The sequence below is a fragment of the Ammospiza nelsoni genome, chromosome 27 (genome assembly GCF_027579445.1).
Source record: "Ammospiza nelsoni isolate bAmmNel1 chromosome 27, bAmmNel1.pri, whole genome shotgun sequence".
Lineage (NCBI taxonomy): Eukaryota > Metazoa > Chordata > Aves > Passeriformes > Passerellidae > Ammospiza > Ammospiza nelsoni.
Window position 1 is genome coordinate 5,713,956 of NC_080659.1, and position 23,660 is coordinate 5,737,615.

Below are 23,660 nucleotides of genomic sequence, written 5' to 3' on the forward strand. Positions count from 1 at the left end.
CTGCTCATGCTGAGGGGACAGGAATGATTCCAGGCTGGGTCTGGGGTCTGGCAGAGCAGGGGGAAGGGGGTCCTGCTCATGCTGAGGGGACAGGAATGATTCCAGGCTGGGTCTGGGGTCTGGCAGGGCAGGGGGAAGGGGGTCCTGCTCATCCTGCTGGTGCCCCTCAATACCTTTACATTGTCACCTCTAGGGTGTGGCAATGTCCCCTCTCCTGATGCTTTAAGTGCCCGCATTATTCATTATTTATCCATTTCCACTTCCCTGGCTTTATTTCTGGGGATGGAAACCTGGAACCCCAAACTCCCCACACAAAACCCTCCTGGGACAGAGCTGGCACGGTTTGGGTGCCAGGGCAGCCCCAGCCCAGCAGGAGCTGTGGGTTGTGCCAGAACAAACCCAGCCTGTCCCAAAAAGGAGCTGCAGCACCCAGAGCCAGCCCAGGTGCAGTCAGAGCCCACTGCAGCTCAATCAGCTCCGCACTATTTTTAAATCTGGGCTTCCGAATTTTATTTATTTTCGTTTCTCGAAGCTCTTGGTTTCAAGGAAAGTGGGGAATGTCCCCATGACTCATCCCAGAGCTGTCACACCCCTCTGGGCTCATGGCAGGGCTGGGAAACAGCAGGGAAAAATTCCATTCCCATTAAAATCTATCAGTTTCCCAAACAAGAGCACTTGGGCTTTACTTTTTACTCACACTTCACAACATTTTTTTTTTCCCTCCTGGAACTAAAACATTTAATTCTGCTCCAGGATCCGTGGCTAGAAAAGAATTTGGAGCTGATTTTTTTTTCTTTTTTTTTTTTGCTGAATTCATTTCCACAGAAAGCTGTGCCTGCACCACCAATCCCTGCCTGTGCTGGAGGAATTCCTCTTCCCAAATCTCCTCATTCTCATCTTCCTGAAGGCAAATGGACTTTCAGACCAGTGCAGAAAAAAAAAACCAAAAAAACCTGGGATTTATTTGCTGAGTGTGAGTAACCACAGAGCTGCTCCCCTATCCCAGGAACTGGGGTTTGGTACCAATGGACCACCAGATATCTACAGGAAAGGGAGTTTTGATCTGTTAAAAATCCAAACAATTCACTGCAGGCTCTGGAGGTTGGAGCGAATTTTTTGAATTTTGGATTTTTTTGAAGACATTCCTCCCGATCTCTTCCTCACTGCTCCTCTCCCAGTCCCTTTCTCACTGCACCCACATTCCCAGCCCCACACCTTCCTCCCAGCCCTCCTCCTCCTCCTCACACCCTTCCCACCCCATTCCACCGCTGAGACCCCTCCACACCCCAAATCCTGGAGAGGAACAAGGACCAAGGGATCCCAGCCGGGCTCGGGATGGAGAACAAGGAACATTCCCCACCCATCCCAAAGCCCTGTGCGGGCATTCCCGGCCCAAACCCCCACCCCAAATCCCTCGTTTTCCCCCTCACCGAGGCAGCGGGAGCCGTCGGGGCTGGTGATGAAGCCTCGGGGGCAGGAGCACACGTAGCTGCCCGCCGTGTTGGTGCACTCGCCTCCGTCGCACACGCCCGGGACGGCCCCGCACTCATCCACGTCTGCAAGGCACAGAAAACACCACGGGCAGCGTGGAAAATGCGCCCTTCCCCACCCAAAGCCACGCAGGTGGGGTTTGGGGCGGTCGCGGGATGATGGGGGTCTGTAAAACTCTGCCATTCGTGGAGTCTCTGCTTCTCTCCACAGCCTCCCCAAGGGGAAGTTTGGGATGGACACCAGGGGGAAAATTCCTCTCAGAAACAGGGACTGGAGACTGGAAAGGGCTGCCAGGGAGTGATGGAGTCCTGGTCCCCAAACCCCATCCAAATCCAGAAAGGCTGGGAGTTGGGTTGGGCCATGAAGGGTCTCCAAAACTCTCCCATTTGTGGAGTTTCTGCTTCTCTTTACAGCCTCTCCCAGGGGATGGTTAGGATGGACAGAAGGGAATAAATTATTCCCAGAAACAGGGACTGGACATTAGAAAGGGCTGCCAGGCAGGGATGGAGTCCTGGTCCCCCAGGTCACCTTGGTCATGGTCTGCATGCCCAGCCCTTGGTGATGGGTTGGATTTGCAACCCCCCTTGAGCCCCTCCCAGCCCAGGACATTCCACAATTCCATTCCCTGATTCTATTCCAGGGGAACACAAATCCCAGGACATTCCACAATTCCATTCTCTGATTCTATCCCAGTCAAGAGGGGAACACAAATCCCAGGACATTCCACAATTCCATTCCCTGATTCTATTCCAGGGGAACACAAATCCCAGGATATTTCACAATTCCATTCTCTGATTCTATCCCAGTCAAGAGGGGAGCACAAATCCCTGCTTGGCTCTTTAGGACTCTCAAATTCTGCCCCCGGTCACCCTCTTAGGGGTCCCCTGAGCCCCCCAGTGCTGCTCTGGTTCTTTGATGCTCAGAACAGCCCTGAGAGCTCCCAGGGCAGCAGAGAACACAGAAACACAGAACACAGAAACGCCTCCCCCACCTGGGCCCCTGCAGCCAAAATCAGATTTTATCAGCCAGCCCTGCCCTGTCATCCAACCCCAGCCCTGCCCTGGGCTCCAGCCCACCGAGCTCTGCAAAATAAAGAGCTTTAGGAAAGCAAAGTTTAAAAATCCCAGCCCAAAACTTGGGGTGGCACTGGGGAGAATCTGCACAGAGCTTTGCAAGGAAAAGAGCTTTAGGAAGGCAAAGTTAAAAAATCCCAGCCCAAAGCTTGGGGTGGCACTGGGGAGAATCTGCACGGAGCTGGGCAAAATAAAGAGCTTTAGGAAAGCAAAGTTTAAAAATCCCAGCCCAAAGCTTGGGGTGGCACTGGGGAGGCTCCCAGACCTGGGGCTGTGCCTCTGCCATCCCTCCCTCACCCCAAGGCAGCAGAGAATCCCATTCCTATGAAAACCAGGGAACCAAAGAGCTTCCATCAATCTGCAGCTCTTTTTTTGCTGAAATCCCTTGAAAATCCCAGCTCTGAGAGCAGGAACGGAGCCCATTCCTGCAGGACTCCACATCCTGTGCTCCAGGAACCCGATCCCTGGGCTTTGTTGTGCTTTCAGCCCATTTTCCTGCTCGGTTTTCCCTCTGTGAGCGTCCCGTGGTGGTTTGGAGCCGCGCTGACCCGGTGGGAACGGGTTCATTAACAATTAACGCCCCTCTCATTAACGCCCAGAGCCGGGAGGGAACCCTGCCAGCTCCAGCCTGGCTCCTTCCCGGCTTTTCCAACCTTCTGTTCAGAATTAAAGCAGGATCCCGAGCTCTGCTGCTCAGACAATGGCAGGATTCAAGGCAAACGTTGATTTTGGAGCCGGGCTGGGGTTGGAGTTGGAATTGGCCTCGTCCTTAAAGGCTGGAAAAGCTGGAAAAGCCAAAGCTGCAGAGCTGGAGCTGCAAAGCTCATCCCTCATCCCAGGGCTGTGGGAACCCCAAACTTTCCTTGTGCTAAAAACCCCAGGATTTGACGGAGAAAACACCCCCAGGGCTCGAGCCTTGGGATCAGGGACTCGTGAAAGGAACCACAGAGGGGAAAATGGGAGCTCCAAACCACCCAGACGCAGGGGAATGAGCTCTGCGCGGAGCCAAACAATGAGCTCTTCAGAGGGGCTCTGTGAGGAAATGGAAAGAAAGTGGTTGTGGGGTTCCATCCACCCGTGGAAAGCTCTGGGGAGCTTCCTCTGGTGCAGGAGCATCAGGAAATTCAGGATTTTGGGCCCTCCTGGCCTGTGGGGGCACATGGAGCACCTCACACCTGAAGGGGTGAGGAACAGAGGTGAGATTTGGAATCCCAGGATTTGTTCCCTCCAGCAGAATATCCTGGAGAGGCCAAAAATGGGCAAATCCTGGCTGAGCTTGTTGCCTGGAGCCTTCCACTCCCTCTCCTCGTGTCTCTCCATGGGTTTTTGTTTTGTCTCTTATCACCCAGGATGGGTTTTGGATGCAGGACACGTTCCTTTGGGGAGCATCCTGGAGAGGCACTGGCATTACCTCACTGATAGCAGAGCTTGGCCTTTGTCCTGCAGCACAGGAAGGGCTGTTAAAAAGTGAAATTCTTGGCAGAGAAGGCCTGGAATTATGGCAGGAAAAGCTTTGTCCAGCCAGTGATTCCCCCTCAGCTCCACGCCACGGAATTGCTCCCTTCGGTGTCATTTTTCCAGTTGCTTCCAGGATCATTTAAAAGTGCCCCAGCCCCCCCTTTCCCCTGTGATTTATGGCTCCAGGTCTCTGGAGCAGCAGGATGTGTCCCAGCTCAGCTTTGATGTTCCCTCTCTCCACTTTGCACCAGGAATTTTCCTGTGTCCTCAACAATTTTCCTCCCACCGCGTTGAGAACTCGGCTGGATCCGAACCTGCCTCTCATTCCCTGAAAACCTCAAAACAGATCCTGCTTTTTTCCCCTTTTTTCCACCATAATCCAGCCGTGAGATGCGTTAATTCATCCCTAACCTGGCAATTCCTGCCCTCTTTGCTCATCTTTTTGCACAGCACAAACACAATTTTTGGGTGCTTCCCAAGCCCACCTCGTCTCCAGCGGTTTTTAGGGAGCAGCCTGAGCCTCCCCCTCCCTAAATCCAACATTTCCCTGTTTTTCAGCCTGCCCAGCAAGGGAGCAGTGCCAGAAGCTCCCATCACCCCCGGAGCTCCTCGGAATACAATGGACAATGGGACAAACTCGAGCCACCCTCTGGAAGTGCCCCATCCACCAGGGATGAGCCTGGAACGGAGCAAGCCCCGACTTGGAGGAGCTTCAGCTCCAAATCCGGCCTGGATCTTTCCCTGAGAGCCAAAGGATTGGTTTTGCTGCTGGATCTGAGGATATTCCAGCTGCAGCTCAGAGCCTCCCTTATCAGCGTGGAATATCTGCCTTGGAAAAGCGTCCTTATCCTCCCCGATTCCAGGTGTTGGGAGATAAGGTTTGGGTTAGGAGATAAGGAAGGCACCGCCGTTATCTCCGTCCCCAGCAGTTCACAACAGATTATGGCACTGTTAATTAGGGGACACCGTTAATGAGGGGACATGGTTAATCCCTGATTCCCCACAGGAATCCTCCAGCACCAAACTCCAGCTCTGGGCAGCTGGGGAGAAACCCCCCAGAGAGGTTTAATCGGGGTTTGACATTCCCTGGATGCCAGGCTTGGATGGGGAAGCTGAAAATGAGAGGGAAGCAGAGAATTCCCTCCTTTCCCCGGTGTAAAATGAACCCAAAACTCAACGAGGGAACTCCTGCCCAGCTGGGATTGGGGCACACCTGGACCACAAATCCATGCTCTGGTTGTGCTTTGATCAAACCCTGGCTCAAAGCGAGGACCAAGGCAGAGATTTTGGCAGTTTCAGCAGGAATGTGCAGCTCAGGAATTTGATGCTCCATCTGCTGGACCAAATTCCTGACGGATCAAAGGCTGCAGGAAACTCGGAGATGTTCAGGGAACTCGGGGCCCAAATCTTCAATGTGTCCATAAAGGAACCCTCTCCATTCCCCTATCCACATCATTTTAGGGAATCCCAAAGGCGATTCCACTTTCCTGGGATCCTCCTCCCCTTTGGTGGCCCTGTGGGGACGTGGAGGTGACAGAGCTGGGAGAGGAGCCCTCAAACCTCAAACCCCTGCTGTCTGTGTCATTCCCAGCGGGACCCCAGACCCAGAGGGAAGCCCCCAGTCCATGGTGGTGATGCAGGGATGGAGCAGCTCCTGGGAATGCTGGAGTTGTCCCTTTCTGGGGGCAGTTTGTGCCCACATGGGGCTCTGGGGGGAGTGGGAGGCCCCTCACATCTGGAGGACAGACCCAGACAATGGATTTGGTTTAATCTGGGGATGGAGGAGATTCCAGCTCAACCGGTTTCAGATGTGCTCTGCTCCCCAGCTGCTGGGGGAGAGGCAGGAGCAGCTTTCTGCTGCCCCTGCTCCCACCTGGGCCAGGCAGATTCCTGGAATATCACTGGATTCGGGGAGCTGCTCCTTCATCTGACACACAAAAAGGGCTGGTTTGGATTGCCCTGCTTTCAATCCGTGCATGTGGAGCTCGGCAGGAATCCTGTCAGGATTTTAGAGAAAGTCTGCTGGCGCCCTGCCCAGGAAGATGCTCAGACACAGATGTTTCTTGGGGATGCAGGAATGTCCATCCCCCAGCAGGGACTGACCTCTGCAGCTCCTCTGGGCTCTCTTTGGATACGTTTCCTGAGGGGCTGAACCCAGGGCACAGAATCCTGGAATGGTCAGGGCTGGAAAGACCTGGGAGATCAGCTCATGCCACCTCCTACCATCCCAGTTCCAATCCTGGCATTCCAGAGGCAGCCAGAGCCCTCCCTGAGCTCCCAGCACCAGCCTGATGTCCCATTTCACAGTGATTAAATCTTCCCAGCCCTAATGAAGAGCCTCCAAATTAAAAGTTGCTGAGTTTTCAAGGCTTGATCAGACCCAGAACCTGGCAGAATTTTGGAGGCTGAGCTGAGCCTGGCTAAACCTTCCACAGATCCCTCCAGTGCCATCAGTCTGTGTTCCCATTAAAATATTCTTTCAAAAACCCCTCTGTGAACAAACCAACCCATTTCCTTCTGGTCTGAGGCAAGATCAGGAGATCAGGCAAAGCCCATTCCTCATTTCCTGCCCTTGGCCTGTGGGCAGCAGACCAAAAACCCCTCTGGCAGGGCTGGGCAATGGGATCCAGCCTGGAATGGGAGCTCTGTCCCAGCTCCACTCTGGAAAAAGCCAGGAGTGAAATGTTCCTGGGGCTTGGGAAGAGGAGCATCCCTTACCTTCACACCTGTGGCTGGTCTCGCTCTGCTTGTGCCCTGCAGGGCACTTGCACTCGTAGGATCCCACGGTGTTGATGCAATTCCCACCTTGGCAGAGCCCAGGGATGGCCTGGCACTCGTCCACATCTGCAGGAGGAAGAGGAGGAGGAGTGTGAAGGAACAGCAGCCATGGATCCATGGCTTTCCCTGTGCTCAAGGAGCTGGATCACATTCCAGAGGGAATTTCCCCCTAAAGTGCACCAGGGGATGGACAGGAGTCAATTCCTGCCTCAACAAGAGGGAGACTCAAAGGATCAAAGGATTGGGAATGCTTCCCCAAAGGATTTGTCCATCCTGTGGTTCTTTGGGAGGAGCAGCCTGTGGGATGGAGGAGCTCACCTGAGAGCCACAGCGTGCCCTGGATCTGTGGGATAAAATGGGAGATCCCAGGGGACCCTCCAGGTCCATGGAGGTGCTCCCTGACACACAGGGGGGATTTGGAAAATTCCACAGAGAGTTTTGTGCTTTGGGGCTCTGCTTTGGGGGTTTTCCTCTCTGTATTCTCTGGTTTAGGGTTCTGCTTTGGGGCTCTGCTCTCTGTGCCCTCTGCTTTGGGGCTGGTTTAGGCTCCTGTTTCAGAGGACTGAAATGGTCTCAGCATTCTCTCTTCTGGGGCTGGTTTAGGCTCCTGTTCCAGGCTCTGCTCTCAGCACTTTGGGGCTGTTTCAGTCTCCCATTCCAGACTCTGCTCTCCCCATCCTCTGTTTCCTCCATTTCAGTGTTCCAGACTCTGCTCTCAACATTTCATCCATTTCAATCTCCTGTTCAGGACTCTGCTCTCAGCACTTTGGGGCTGTTTTAGGCTTCCATTCAGGACTCTGCTCTCCCCATCCTCTGTTTCCTCCATTCCAATCTCCTGTTCCAGACTCTGCTCTCATCATTTTGGGGCTCTTTTAGGCTCCCATTTTGGACTCTGTTCTCAACACCTTGGGGCTGTTTCAGTCTCCTTTTCCAGACTCTGCCCTCTGCATTTTGAGGCTGTTTTAGGCTCCAGTTCAGGACTCTGCTCTCAGCACTTTGAGGCTCTTTTAGGTCCCATTTTGGGCTCTGCCAATCAGCATTTTGGGGCTGTTTCAACCTCCTGTTCAGGACTGTGCCCACCCCTCTCACACTCCCTGCCCCTCCCAGCCCTGCCCATGCCATGCCCACGCCATGCCCATCCTGTGCCCACCCCGTGCCCACCCCTCTCACACTCCCTGCTCCTCCCAGCCCTGCCCATGCCATGTCCACCCCATGCCCATCCTGTGCCCGCCCCGTGCCCACCCCTCTCACACTCCCTGCCCTGCCCATGCCATGCCCACCCCATGCCCACCCCGTGACCACCCCTCTCACACTCCCTGCCCCTCCCAGCCCTGCCCACCCCATCCATGCCCCGCGTCTGACCCTGGCAGGCGCCGGTGCGGATGTTGGGGATGAAGCCGCGCCGGCAGGGGTGCGGCTGGGCCGGGCACATCTCGCAGGGGTGGCCCCAGGCGCGGCCGATGGTGGCACAGCACATGGTCTTGGTGCACACGATGCCACTCAGCTGGCCCTGGCACATCTGGTTGTTCACCTGGCTGAAGCACGGCCCCGTGCGGTAATCTGGGCAGGGAAGGAGAGAATACCCGGGTTACACCTGGTGTCACCACGTTGCTCTGCACAGAGAAAAGCAAGGCGCGGCTCCTACCAAGAATATTTCTTTCCCAAGAATATTTCTGGGCTTCACATCCTCTGAACCTCAAAGAAAGGCAAAACAATTTTTTTCTTATTTTCTGTGCCTGTGTTTTTGCAAAAGCAGAATGCAATGTGGGGATGGTTGGTGTTTTGGTTCCTTGGCCTATCAGGGCCAAGTGTGTAGTCCCACATTTCTCTTCACAGAGAAAAGCAAGGCACAATTCTTCCCAAAAATATTCTTATCTCATTTGCTGTGCCTGTGGTTGTGCCAAAGCAGAATGCAATATGGGGATGGTTCACCCACAGTGATGGTGGTTTGGTTCCTTCGCTTGTCAGGCCCAGGTGTGTAACCCCACATTTCTGTTCATGGAGAAATTCAAGGCACAATTCTTCCCAAGAATATTTCTGGGTTTCACATTCTCTGAACCTCAGAGAAAGGAAAAACACAATTATTATCAATTTCTGTGCCTGTGTTTGTGCCAAAGTAGAATGCAATGTGGAGATTGCTCACCCACAGTGATGGTGTTTGGTTCCTTGGCCTGTCAGGAAATAGCCCCACATTGCTCTTAGCAGAGAAAAGCAAGGCACAGTTCCTACCAAGAATATTTATTTCCCAAGAATATTTCTGAGTTTCACATTCTCTGAACCTCAGAGAAAGGAAAAACAATTCTTATCTCATTTGCTGTGCCTGTGTTTGGCTCCTTGGCCTGTCAAGGCTGAGTGTGTAGCCCCACATTTCTCTTCACAGAGAAAAGCAAGGCACAATTCTTCCCAAGAACATTTCTGGGTTTCACGTTCTCTGAACCTCAGAGAAAGTAAAAACAATTCTTATCTCATTTTCTGTGCCTGTGTTTGTGCAAAAATAGAGTGCAATGTGAAGATTGTTCACCCACAGTGATGGTGGTTTGAGTTTGGCAGGTTCAGCTTAGATGTAATGTAATATAGTACAGAATAATAGAGTATCATAAAGCAATTAATTAGCTTTCTGATAAGATGGAGTCATTCTCTCCCCTCATTGGGGGTTCCCTGTGAATTCCATAATCCAGTGTACAAATAAATCCCAGGGTTTCTGCCTTGCCAGCACAGAGATTTGGGGAGAAAACTGCAATGGTGGCAAATTGAAGCGCGGTGTTGGAGGTGGTGGTGGCCCTAAAAGGAGCTGAAAATCAAAATTCAGGCAAAGAGGCAATTCCAGGGCTGTGATTCCACCTGCTCTGGGAATTCCAGGGATGAGAGAAGCAATCAAATCTCAATTTAGCTACAAAGATCCTTCCCTGGAAGTGCCCAAGGCCAGGCTGGATGGAACTTGGAGCACCCTGGGATAGTGGAAGGAGCTGGCAGTGGAATTCCATGGTTTTTATGTTCCCTCCCATCCCAAACCAGTCTGGGATTCTGGAATTCCTAAACTTTCAACTCCCAAACATCCCCTGGCAATTTCAGCTTTAAACCCCAGACACTGCGGCTTTCCCACTTCCAATTAGGATCCTCCCATCCCTTCAACCCCAAGGATTTTTAACCCAATTTTTTGCAGGGTTCTGCCCTCAGGAATGTGGCTTTGCCACTGCCTGGGCTCCCATGACCCTTGATGAGGGATATTGGCACAGCAGGAATCCGGCAGGAAGTAAAATCCTTCCTGTGGGATTTTCCCTTGAGGTGGTGGCACAGAAATGTTTGATCTGTGGCCGGGGGAAAAAAAAACAACAAGAAAACCTTGGAGCACGTCCTGGTCAGGGCAGAAAATTCCCCATGGAGTGTCTGAGCAGTCAGGTGCTGGTCAGGCAGCCAGAGCTCAGGGAATTTCCAGGCTGGAATCAAGCAGTAATTAGGAACTGCCCTGACCTCAAATCCCTGCTCCTGGGTTAACCCCCCAGATGTCCCTGCAGGGAGAGGTTTGGGTTTGATGCGTTTGAAGCAATAAAAATATTTTTGGAGGGGGGGTGAGAGCACTGGGAGCTCCAGGTAATCATGTCCCAAAATCCATGGAAAACACCCAGGAAATCCTCCTGTCTGGGAAAGAATCAATTAGCAAAGAATTCCTCGTTTCCAGCTTAATGCTCCCTCTGGTTTGTGTGCTGGAGCAGTTTGTGCCGGGAATTAAAGCTGAGGTTGAGAGGAGAAGGATTTGAGAGGGAAAAAAAAGGAATTGTCTGGAAGTTACATCAGTGTGGAGGTGATGGGCATCTCCCACAAAATCCTTTTTTTTTGGGAATCTGACCAGAAACATGAACCATGTAATGATCCTTTTTTTTTTTTGACCCAAATTTTGCAAGTTCCCATCGCAGTGCAGGGTGGACCCCAAAAACCTCAGATTAATAAACGAAAAACCCCAAAGTGATGCTCTGAACAGAGAGAAAAGTGGCCAAACCTGCACCTCCCACCTCATCTCCTACCTCATCTCCCCCAGGCACTGCAGGAATTCCTGGAGAGGGATAATGAATGCGGGATTGTGAGGAGAACACCCCCTTTTAAACCCATAATTGCCCAAAATAACTTTTCCTATGCAGATGACTCCTCTGGAGGGAATGAAGCCAAGGAAATCTCAGTCTGGAGAGCCCTGGCTGCCTCCCAGCCCCAGCTGGTGCTAATTTTAATGGGCAAATGATTAAATTTTTAATGAGGCACCGATGAAATTTTATGAAGGAAACAGGGACGCTTAGGAGATGTCTGAAGCCTTTCCCAGTCCCTGCATGGGATCTGTGTTCCAGGAATCCTGCTGCAGGTAGCTGTCCTGCAGGAGCTGGGCTTTTTCCTTGAGAAAGCTGAGGGAAAACCGGGATTGCTGTTCCCTCAGCCTCACAAAAGCAGAGCCCGGAGTGGGATCCAGCTCCAGGTAAATCCCATTAAGGGATTGCAGGAAATCCTGAATTTGGGGGGATTTGGGGAACCCCATGAGCTCTGAATCCCTGGCAGTTCTAATGGCAATTCCCACTGCAAGAAATCCTGAATTTGGGGGGATCTGGGGAACCCCCGGAGCTCTGAATCCCAATGGTAATTCCCAATGCAAGAAATCCTGAATTTGGGGGAATTTGGGGAACCCTCAGAGCTCTGAATCCCTGGCAGTTCTAATGGCAATTCCTACTGCAAGAAATCCTGAATTTGGGGGGATTTGGGGAACCCCCGGAGCTCTGAATCCCAATGGCAATTCCCACTGCAAGAAATCCTGAATTTGGGGGGATTTGGGGAACCCTCAAAGCTCTGAATCCCTGGCAATTCCTACTGCAAGAAGTCCTGAATATGGGGGGGGGGGGGTTTGGGGAACTCCTGGAGCTCTGAATCCCCGGCAATCCCAATGGCAATCCCCACTGCAAGAAATTCTGGATCCGGGGAGGATCCAGATTTGATCAGGAACTTCTGAGAATATTCACAATAAAAAAAGTTTCCTCCACTCCTGCAACATCCATGGAGCCAGGAGGGTGTCCCTGAGTCAATTCCAGTGGGAATTCGGATCCCCGGAGAGGGAAAAGTGGGAGAATTCCAGGATTTTCTGTGCTATCTAAAGGACAATCCCAGCCACACAAATCCATCGTGGGAGTAGGTCCAGCACGAGGGAAGGGGAAGGGAATGAGGAGCTTTTCTCTGCTCCCACCCTCTGGAATTCCTCCTCTCCAAAACAAACAAACAGAGGCGAGGAAGAGGAGCTTTTTCCTCTGCCAGAACTCCAATCCCCTCTCACAACAAACAATGGAGGCTTTGCCTTGAAAGCTGCAGGACAAAAGGGGCCTGTGGAGCATCCCCAGGGAGGGGATGGAGACACAAATCCTGGGATTGGGCAGGAGGCCACGGCTGGGACTGAGCCAGAGCCACCAACGGGAGGGAATGGGATTGGGATCAGGGAGAGAACAGGGAGAGACAGGGATTGGGATCAGGGAGAGACACTTCTCCAGGTGTTTTCCAGCCTGGATTGATTGCCCATGTTGTTCTTCAGTGTTTTCCAATTGTTTCTGTTGTTCTCCAGGTGTTTTCCAATTGTCCCTGTTCTTCTCCAGGTGTTTTTCAGCCTGGATTGATTGTCCTTGTTGTTCTCCAGGTGTCTTCCAATCGTCCCTGTTTTTCTCCAGGCATTTCCCAGCCTGGATGGGTTGTTCCTGTTGTTCTCCAGGTGTTTTCCAATTGTTCCTGTTTTTCTCCAGGCATTTCCCAGCCTGGATGGATTGTTCCTGTTTTTCTCCAGGTGTTTTGCAGCCCGAATCAATTGCTTCTGTTCTTCTCCAGTGTTCTCCAATTGTCCCTGTTGTTCTCCAGGTGTTTCCCAGCCTGGATGGATTGTTCCTGTTCTTCTCCAGCGCTTTCCAACTGTTCCTGTTGTTCTCCAGCTGTTTTTCAGCCTGGATCAATTGTCCCTGTTGTTCTCCAATTGTCCCTGTTGTTCTCCAGGTGTTTCCCAGTTCTCCCTGTTTTTCTCCAGGTGTTTCCCAGTTGTCCTGTTGTCCTCCAGGTATTTTCCAGACTGGATCAATTGTTCCTGTTCTCCGGGTGTTTTCTGATTGTTCCTGTTGTTCTCCAGGCGTCCCTGTTGTTCCCCAGGTGTTTCCCAGTTCTCCCTGTTGTTCTCCAGGTATTTTCCAATTGTCCCTGTTGTTTCCCAGTTCTCCCTGTTGCTCTCAGGTGTTTTCCAGCCTGGATGGATTGTCTCTCTTGTTCTCCAGGTGTTTCCCAGTTCTCCCTGTTGTTCTCAGGTGTTTTCCAGCCTGGATGGATTGTCTCTCTCGTTCCCCAGGTGTTTCCCAGTTCTCCCTGTTGTTCTCCAGGTATTTTCCAATTGTCCCTGTTGTTTCCCAGTTGTCTCCCAGCCCGGCCGTGTCTCTCCAGCCCCAGAGCTGCCCCAGCCCCTCCGTGGCAGCCCCAGGTCCCCCCGAGGGGCTCCTTTCCCATGGAATGCTTTCTCCAGCTCGTCATTTCCTCCCTTCACCCAAACACAGCCACATTCCTCCAGTTTAACTGTTTGGACTTGTGCAGAGAAGAAAAAGCTGGCGGGGGCACTCTCTAAGGCCAGACATTCCAAGTGCTGGAAAAACACTTCCAAAGGAAATTGTAGAGGGGGCACTTTTTCTGAGCTTTCCTGTCCTGCTTTTACTGTTTCCTGATGAAGTCTCAGCCTGATGAAACCCGAGAGAGTTTCAGGGAGGCACAAAGAGCACAGGGAAACGTGGAGCTGGTGGGTCCAGAGCAGGAGGGATGGGTGGAAAAAAATCAGAGCAGGGTTTGGGAACACCTGGGAGAGCCCTCGGGGTCAGGAATTGTCCTGGAGGGGCTGGGGTGGCAATTCCAGAGCTCCAGGCTCTCCCCGAGCACTCAGGTGGAAACCTGGCACTGCTCAGGGTTCCTTTGAAGAGACCACAGCTCCTGGAGCCCAGGAAAATCTCCTGGATCCCAAGGAAAAGCTCATGGATCCTAAGGAAAATCTCCTGGGAAAAGCTCCTGGATCCCAAAGAGCTCCTGGATCCCAGGGAAAAGCTCCTGGGAAAATCTCCTGGATCTCACGAAAAATCTCCTGGATCCCAGGAAAAAGTTCCTGGATCCCAAAGAGCTCCTGGATCCCAGGGAAAAGCTCCTGAGAAAATCTCCTGGATCCCAAGGAAAATTCCCTGGATCCAATGGAAAAGTTCCTGGGAAAAGCTCCTGGATCCCAGGGACAGGCTCCACAGGGAAGATTTAATTTTGACTGGAAAAACAACCCCAAATGAAAAAAACTTCATCCCTGGAGCCCCAAACATCACCTGATGAGTCAAACTCGGTCACTTTTTCCTGCTTGAGGGAGGGTGGAAGCGGAGCCATGACATCAAAATCCTTCATTTTGCTCTAAATCCACGAGCAGCCCCTGGCCCCAGCAGCCCCAGCCCTTGTGGGCTGCAGCTTTTCCTCCCACACTGATGTAATGGGAGCTCAGGTTCCACAAAATATCCCCCAAAGATGTCAGGGAGAGGGAGGAAATGATGCTGGGATGCTGTGAGTGCCTGCTCCAGGGTATTTCCCTCTGGAGGGGGGAATTTCCTGCATGAGGTGTGAGGGGGGTTGTTCTGCTCCCAGCACAAAGCAGCCTCTGACTGGGGCCGCTCTCAGCACTCAGAAATTCACTTTGTTCCAATTTAAAATTCAAATTATTTCTCGTTGCGGCGGCGGCGGAGAAGTAAATTCAAGTAAATCTGGAGCTGGATGGGTTTGGGGTGGGTGAGCTCTTTTTGCCAGGGATGGGGCTCACAGAATCCCAGGATTTGGGCTTGGGCATCCCCCAGCACAGCCCAGGGTCACCTGGAGCAGGGGACACAGAACCTGGCAGCTCCCAGCAGGGCCCTGCACTTGGCCCTTTGCAATAAACCCCAATTTCCATGACCAGAAGAAGATTTATGGTATTGTAACAGGAACCTCACTCTCTCATCCTCTTCACCTCTCTCTTTATCCCTCTCTTGTCTCAAGCCTGCTCTCAGCTATTCCAATTTAAAATTCAAACTATTTCTCGTTACGGCAAAGTAAATTCAAGCGAAGCCCTGAAGTAAATCTGGAGTTGGATGCGTTTGGGGTGGGTGAGCTCTTTTTGGCAGGGATGGGGCTCACAGAATCCCAGGATTTGGGCTTGGGCATCCCCCAGCACAGCCCAGGGTCACCTGGAGAGCAGGGGACACAGAACCTGGAGGGTTTGGAGAATCCAGACAGGCAGAATATCCTCCAGGGCTCCGCTACCTCCAGGGAATGAAGTTGGAATTCCACCTCCAGGGAATGAGGTGGAATTCCTTGTGTTCTGTTTGTGTTTATGCTCCTCACTCATCACTCCAGCTATCAGCACAGAGAATTCCACACCTGGCAGAGCCCAGGACACTCCCTGGCCTTGGGAGGAGATTTATCCTTTGTCCCTATCAGCAAAGGGCTTCGGGCTCTGCTCCGAATTCATCACTCAACCCTTGGGAATGAGGAGCGGAGCTGCAGGAGGGGCTGGAATCTCCCCTGGGGACCCCCATGGATCCCCATGACACAAACCCTGCAGCTCTCAGCGGCCCTGGGGACGGAGTTTTCCCCTCGGGAGGGTGAAGCTGCTCCCCAAATCCCAGATTTCCCCCGCAAGGCCAACCCCAGGCGCTCACCTGGCTGCAAACCCCCCCCAGGAACCATTCCCAGCCCGGCTCTGTTTGCCTTGGCAGGGAGGAGCAGTGTGGACACAGCTGCAGGATTTGTTTTGTCTCTCGCGCAAGTCTGGCTCGGGCCAAATCTCTGCAGGCTTTGTGAAAATGCTCCTTTATGTAAAGAATTTTATACAAAACGGCCCCAAAGCCTCCCCTTGCTCAGCCCCTCTCTCCACACACGTTACACTTGGATTTTCCAGCCTTCTCCAGAAGTTTCCTGCAGGAATTTCCAGCTCTCTGCTCACACCCAGCCAGCATCTGGGTGGGTTTGGGAATCTCAGGAGAAAAAATTAGGAGGAGCTCAGGTTTAGGGGTCTGGGGGGGAATCTCCCAGGGTAGAGCACTGAAGAGAGAAATCCTCCTCATTTTCCATAACTAAAGCAATTGGGAAAAGGCAAGGAGAGAGTTTAAAGACTCTGTAACTGCTGCAGAACAGGAGAATTGTCCAGAAAATTGGGGATGTCCATCCCTGGAAGAGTCCGAGGCCAGGCTGGAGCAGCCTGGGATAGTGGAAGGTGCTCCTGGATGGTTTTAAGCTCCCTTCCAACCCTGAAACTCTTCCCCACTCTCTTTACCCTTCTCTTCTCTCAAGCCTGCTCTGAGCTATTCCAATTTAAAATTCAAATTATTTCTCCTTACGGCAGCGGCAAAGTAAATTCAAGTGAAGCCCTTAAGTAAATCTGGAGCTGGATGGGTTTGGGGTGGGTGAGCTCTTTTTGGCAGGGATGGGGCTCACAGAATCCCAGGATCCTGGGCTTGGACATCCCCCAGAACAGCCCAGGGTCACCTGGAGGAGGGGACACAGAACCTGGCAGCTCCCAGCAGGGCCCTGCACTTGGCCCTTTGCAATAAACCCCAATTTCCATGACCAGAAGATTATTTATGGTATTGTAATGGGAATATCACTCTCTCATCCTCTTTACCTCTGTCTTTACCTCTCTTTTCTGCTCCGAGCTGCGGCTGGCAGCTCCCAGCAGGGCTCTGCACTTGGCCCTTTGCAATAATCCCCAATTTCCATGACCAGAAGATTATTTATGGTATTGTAATGGGAATATCACTCTCTCATCCTCTTTACCTCTCTTTTCTGCTCCGAGCTGTGGCTGGCACCTCCCAGCAGGGCCCTGCACTTGGCCCTTTGCAATGAACCCCAAGTTCCATGACCAGAAGAAGATTTAAGGTATTGTAACAGGAACCTCACTCTCTCATCCTCTTTACTTCTTTTTACCGCTCTTTTCTGCTCCGAGCCGTGGCTGGCGCCTCCCAGCACGGCCCTGCACTTGGCCATTTGCAATAAACCCAAATTTCCACAGCCTGGCTATAGAGATCTCTCCTCCCCATCCATCCCAGCCCATTATCCCCCATCCCTGCTCACCTCGCTCGCACTGGGGCCCGGTGAAGCCGTACACGCACGCGCAGCGGTTGGGGCCGATGCACCTGCCCCCGTTCTGGCAGCCGTTCTCACACACAGCTGAGAGGGGAAACAGAGAATTCCATCACTCCTGCCCCTGGAGAGCCCCTCCGTGGTGCTGGGACGTCACCTCCATGGTGGTTGGAGTGTCAGAGTTTGGAGTTTCAGCTCCGTGTTCTCGCATCCACAGAGAAATCTGAGATTTTTGGGTTTTTTCCTTGGGAAAATTGGTCCCTGCTGCTGCCTGAGCCCCCCCTTCTGCAGAGGCCATACACTCCTCTTGCACTGGGGAGGATTTCCTGCCCTCTGGAATCTCAGCCGTTGGGATTGAAGTGGGATGAGTGGATAGAGACAGGGAAATGCCCACAGGGAAAGGTGTGAGGAATGGCACAGCTGGAATGGGAGAAGGGAAGGATGGATGGGCAGGGATTTAACCCCAGAGTGCCCAGAGCAAGGAGCTGGGCTCTGAGCAGCACTTGGGTGCTCCCTGACCTAAAATAGTCACTGGCTTAAAATATTCCTGACCTAAGATATTCCTGACTTACTTAAAATATTCCTGACTTAAAGTATTTCTGACTTAAACTTAGTCGTGCTACCCTGAGCTGAAGCCCTGCACTCACAGCTGGAGCTAAAGGAATTTTCCTGGTTGAAATCATGGATTGATGGGATCTACAGAGCAGGAAGGGCCCCCCAAGGACCCTGCTCTGCCTGGAGCCCCCTCAGTGCCCAGTTCCAGCTCTGAGCCCAGGCTGGATGGGGTCAGGGGGATGCAGGACTGGATTGGGATGGGGTCAGAGGGATGCAGGACTGGATTGGGATGGGGCCAGGGGTACAGGACTGGATTGGGATGGGCCCAGGGGTACAGGACTGGATTGGGATGGGGCCAGGGGGATGCAGGACTGGATTGGGATGGGGCCAGGGGATGCAGGACTGGATTGGGATGGGGCCAGGGGGATGCAGGACTGGATTGGGATGGGGCCAGGGGATGCAGGACTGGATTGGGATGGGCCCAGGGGTACAGGACTGGATTGGGATGGGGCCAGGGGTGCAGCGTTCCCCAGCCTGCCGGGATGTCCTGCCAGGGGAGCAGAGCAGGATGGAGCTGGGAGCTGCACGTAGTGAGGGCTGCACGTCCCAGCCCGGCCTGGGCTGCTGCTCCTGAGAATTTTCCCAAGCCTTTGCTGCTCAGGATGAAATTTCCCATCTGGAGCCTCTGCCTCTGGCTGAACTCTCGGGAAGTTTCAGCAGCGAGGGATCAGAGGGAGCTGAGGGGGAGTTTGGGGAGAATTGGGGATTTTGTCTTTAAAAATCCTCAGTGGGAGTGACTCCCACGTGGATACAGGGATTTGGAATTTGGGAAGTTCTAAATTATCTCATTGAGAAGAGATTCTTTCTAAGATACGGTGCTTATTTGCTAACTAAAGGCTTCTTAAAATGTATTACATGGTAGAATATATATATATTATATAATGTATATCTATATAATATATAAATATATATATAATTTATAAATTATATAATTTTATAATAATAATTGTAACATACTAAATATAATTATATAATAATAATATAGTAAGAGAATATATAATTATAGAGATGCATAACTGTATATGTAATGTATAGGTGTATATTATATATAATATATTATGCATATATTATATAATATATAATAATATTATCTAATTATATATACTATATGAGATATATTATGAATATACTATACATTAAATTCTATATTATGAATATGTCATATAGTAGAAGATATAACATATCTATATATTCTCTCTATAATATATTCTATACTATCTATATATTACATACAGATAATATAGTATATACAATAATATCCATATCTATTATCTATATATTATAATAGACTGAAAAATCTACATTGTACTAATATATTACACACTATACTGGGAAATCAATTCATCCATTAATGATGTCTAAAATCTGTATTTTGATCCAGAGCTGTGCTGGTCATGAGAGAGGGCTGAGATTCTGAGGGAAGGAGAACACGGTGCTGATGTTGGAGTGTCCTGGGTGCCCTTCCCTATTCCCAATCCCATCCCCAATCCCAATCCCACACTCACGCTGCCCGCAGTAGGTGCTCATGAATCCCTCAGGACCCATTCCCAATCCCATTCCCATCTCTGTCCCCATTCCCATACTCATGCTGCTCGCAGTAGGTGCCCGTGAATCCCTTCTGGCACAGGCAGGACCCATTCCCAATCCCATTCCCATCCCATTCCCATCCCCACACTCACGCTGCCCGCAGTAGGTGCCCGTGAATCCCTTCTGGCACAGGCAGGACCTGTTCCCATTCCCATTCCCATCCCCACACTCACGCTGCCCGCAGTAGGTGCCCGTGAATCCCTCAGGACCCATTCCCAATCCCATTCCCATCCCCATCCCTGTCCCCAATCCCAGTCCCACACTCACGCTGCCCACAGTAGGTGCCCGTGAATCCCTTCTGGCACAGGCAGGACCTGTTCCCATTCCCAATCCCATTCCCATTCCCAATCCCATCCCCATTCCCATTCCCACCCCAATCCCATCCCCACACTCACGCTGCCCGCAGTAGGTGCCCGTGAATCCCTCAGGACCCATTCCCAATCCCATTCCCAATCCCAATCCCAATCCCATCCCATTCCCATCCCCACACTCACGCTGCCCGCAGTAGGTGCCCGTGAATCCCTTCTGGCACAGGCAGGACTCCTCGGAGCAGCTGCCCCCGTTCATGCAGCGCACGCTGCAGCTCTGCACTGGGGACAGGACAGGGACAGGGTCACCCTGGGAATCCCTTCAGGGACAGGGGACACTGCCCTGGGCTGGGAGGGGCTCCCCGGGTCAGGGATCCAGCTCCTGACCCCAGACACCCCAACAATCCCATCCCAGAGGGTTTTCCAAAGGCTCCTGGAGCTGTGGCAGGTTGGTGCCCACTCCCTGAGCTCCATCCCAGCCTTTTGGTTTCCCCACAAACCAAAGCCATCCATCCTTTTACTTCCTTAAGGAATCCACCCCAACCAAACCTTTCCCAGCTTTGTCCTTCCTGCAAAGGAGGCCGTGGATAATTCCCTTGTTTTTGACACAACCCTGTCATAATCTTTTCTGTCAGGATTTTACACTTGGCCAATATTTTCCCACCCTTTTTTATCTCTGTTTTCCATTATTGCTCCATTTTCAATCCTTTTCACACTTTGGGCTGTCTAATCTTCCAAATTCCTCCCTCCCAAAGCCCTCTGAGGAGTTTGGGGGGGATGGAATTTCCTTGGTGGAGGAAAATCATCAACTTTAAGATATTTCTCCTGCTTTTGCAAACAGAACGTGGCCTCCTTGACAAGATCCAGTTACTGGGAGAGGTTTTTTTTAAAAGGAATTTGGAAAGAAAAGCACGAATCGTCCATTCTTCCATGTGAGAGCTCAACTTTCCCACAGGATTATGACCCACTGGATGTGACTGAGGCACTGCAGGAAAACAATAGCAATAAATAAATTGGGAAGAGTTTTATCCTTGCTGTGGAGGACACCGAGTGTTGGCTTTAACTGTTTCCTCACTGCCTGGTGAAGGAATTTGGGATTTAAGCAGCCCAAAGAGGGATTTAGGTGTGAAAGGGCCCGAGGTTGGAGGAAATAATGTGAAAAGTGGATTTCACACAAGAAACCCCACACATCATGTGAAAAGTGGATTTCACACAAAAAACACCACACATCATGTGAAAAGTGGATTTCACACAAAAACCCCACAGCTCTGGGGGAGGAGGGGATGGAATCTGGCAGCTCCCAGTGGATTTATGGCATGGAGGCTCCTCCAACCCCAATTCCAGGCTGGGAAGAGCTGGGGCCAAGCTCCTGCCAACTTTGGCCTCTGCTGGAACCCCCTGGGCATCTGGAATGCAGAAGAACATCTTCCAACCAGGAATTGCAAGGCTTTGGCAGGATTTGCCAGGGTGGCAGAGGCCAAAGTTGTAGGAAAAGGAGGATGACAGGAAAAGGAGGAATGACAGGGAAAAGGAGGGATGACAGCTCATCCTCGTTAACTTTTCCCATTATTGAATTGGATTTGTCCTACAAATTATTGGAAGGGATCAGTGGCTCTGCCAGGGATCAGCTGTGGGGTTTTTGTCTCTACTCACTCACTACTCCACCTAAACACCCTCCAGAGCACTCCTAAACCATCCTTACTCTCTGGAGTAGGACACCAAGCAGGAAACTCCGCTCTTTGTTATTCCAGAGGAGGCAGGGTGGCTTTCCCTGCCTCTGGAACGCACAATTTGTCTGTTTTTGCACGGAATGCACAATTTGTCTGTTTTTGCAGAGAATTCCAGCCCCCAACAGCGAACTGCAGATTGCAGAGGAGGCCTCCCCTGTCCCGGGAATGCCAGGGCCGTGCCCAGATGGATGCAGGGCTCCCAGGGCTCCAGGCATTCCTGGAATTCCTCCCTGATTGCTCCCACATGGACCCAGCCTCCAGCACCTTCCCCTCCCCAAGGGCTGCAGGCTCCGGGGATCTGGAGCAAATCCCAGAAATTTCCTTCTCCCAAACACCCCCTGACTGAGCCTTTGAGGGGTCTCTTTATCTCTGCAGCTGGGCATGGATGGGAAATCAATCTTTGGGATGTCCCTCTCCATCTGAGACCTCAAAAGGCTCCAAAATCCCATTTATTTCTGCAGGGAAAGCACCCCAAAGCACAGAATATATCGTGAAAGGTGGAACATTGGGTGGGCTCTGCCCAGGTCAGGGTGGGGCAGCAGGGATTGGATTCCTTTGCCCTCTGGCAGAGCAGGGAATGAGGATGGGCAGGAGAATTCCCTCACCTCCAGCTGAGCCACAGTTGGGGGAGAGCTGTCCATTGGAGCAGGTGCACATGTTGGGCCGGGAGCAGAATCCATCCCCACAGGAATTCCTGCAGATTGCTGGGGGCACACAAGGACATGGATCACACCCTGGCAATGCCCAGAGCTGGTTCTGCCCCTGGGACCATCCCTTGGCAATTCCCAGAGCTGTTTTTGGCCCTGGATTCATCCCTCAGGTGAGGAATCACCCAAGGAGGGGCTGGGGCACCTCTGTGGGCACAGCAGGAGTGGGAAATGAAATGAAATGAAATCCAATCCCATTCCATCCCATCTTTATCCCACAGAAATGCAGGACATCACCAATTCATGGATTCTCCAGCTCAGACAGGAAGGAAAAACTCCCAATGCAGGTGAGATTTACCTCAATCACCCTCCCAACTCCCAATGCAGGTGAGATTTATCTGAATCATCCTCCCAATTCCCAATCCAGGTGAGATTTACCTCAGTCACCCTCCAAACTCCCAATCCAGGTGAGATTTACCTCAATCACCCTCCCAACTCCCAATCCAGGTGAGATTTATCTGAATCATCCTCCCAACTCCCAATCCAGGTGAGATTTATCTCCACCATCCTCCCAATTCCCAATCCAGGTGAGATTTACCTCAATCACCCTCCCAATTCCCAGTCCAAATGAGATTTATCTCAATCACCCTCCCCGTGGCCCCTTAAAATGCAAATTCCTGCTGGGCAACACCTCTGGTGACACCAGGTTTGCAGTGTCCCCATCAATTAATGGAATTATTAATGGAATTAATGATTAATGGAATTAATGATTAATGGAATTAATGATTAATGGAATTATTAATTCCATTAATCATCAGTCATTTCCTCGGGAGCCTCCAGTTCCCACAGCACTGCCAGGGGACACAGTGACACTCGAGGAGAGGATTAAAATCTGAATTCAGTAACTGGGACCAACTGGGTTTAACTGGGACCGGCAGAGCTGGGAATTCCCAGGAGTTGGGGGTTCCTTGCCCAGGGCTGGGAGCAGGGAAATCCCTGGATCAGGTGGATCAGGTGGCTGAAATGGAGGCAGGGACAGGGGGATACTCACGGACAATGCACTGGTTCCCTCCAGGCAGAGTTTTCCAGCCAGGACAGCAGTAGGAGTGGAACCTCGAGCCGCAGACGTTCGGGCTGAAAAATCAAACACAGTTTGGGGTTTTTCAGTGGCTTTTGGATAAATCCAGGCTCGGCAGGAAGAGCTGCCTGAGGGATGTTTCCCTCCGTTCCCTCCTGTTTGTAATTTTGGGATGTTTTGGTCAAAATCAGTGGAGGAGGAGGAGGATGAGGCATCAACCCCATGGACTGAGGGAGAAGGGATGGATAAAGTGGATTCATCCAATGGGATGGATAAAGTGGAGTATTTTTAATTAGGGGACAGACTCAACCTCTTTCCCAAAGGGATTCACCCCAGGATTTCACGCAGGCAGATGGAGGTTGAAACCCAAAAATGCCAATTGTTCCTCCCAAAGTGAACCTTGCTGAGCATCTGCTAAAAATTAGCAGAGTTTCAAAATAAACCATGGGGAGAACCCACTCTGGACGGGCTGGGATTGATGATGGCCCAGCAATGACCCAGGGGGAGAAGGGAATGAGATCCCAAGGCAAAAACGCCAGAAGGACAACGCTGGTTTGTGAGGGGGAAAAAAAAATAAAATATCACCTTCAGCAAATTTGGGATAAAATTGGAGTTATCAGCAGCTTGCTCAGAGCTGGGATCCCTCAGTTCCATCAGAAAGGTCAGGATTAAAGGGACGTCTTAAAATCGTGGAATTACAGAATGGTTTGGGATGGAAGGACCTGAAAACTCCTGAAATTCCAGCCCTGCCAGGGACAGGGACCCTT

The 23,660-nt window shown here is 51.6% G+C and overlaps 1 protein-coding gene across 1 annotated transcript in view; it reads right to left on the bottom strand.

Moving 5' to 3' along the window:
• LOC132084430 (fibrillin-2-like) overlaps positions 1–23,660 on the bottom strand; it is a 67,792-nt gene that overhangs the window by 37,625 nt on the left and 6,507 nt on the right. The window contains exons 2-8 of the mRNA XM_059489498.1: positions 22,867–22,949; positions 21,774–21,872; positions 19,625–19,720; positions 16,920–17,015; positions 8,163–8,360; positions 6,741–6,866; positions 1,431–1,556 (exon numbers count right to left, since the gene is read on the bottom strand). Of these exons, the coding sequence (XP_059345481.1) occupies positions 1,431–1,556; positions 6,741–6,866; positions 8,163–8,360; positions 16,920–17,015; positions 19,625–19,720; positions 21,774–21,872; positions 22,867–22,949 (824 nt within the window). The remainder of the gene's footprint in view (positions 1–1,430; positions 1,557–6,740; positions 6,867–8,162; positions 8,361–16,919; positions 17,016–19,624; positions 19,721–21,773; positions 21,873–22,866; positions 22,950–23,660) is intronic.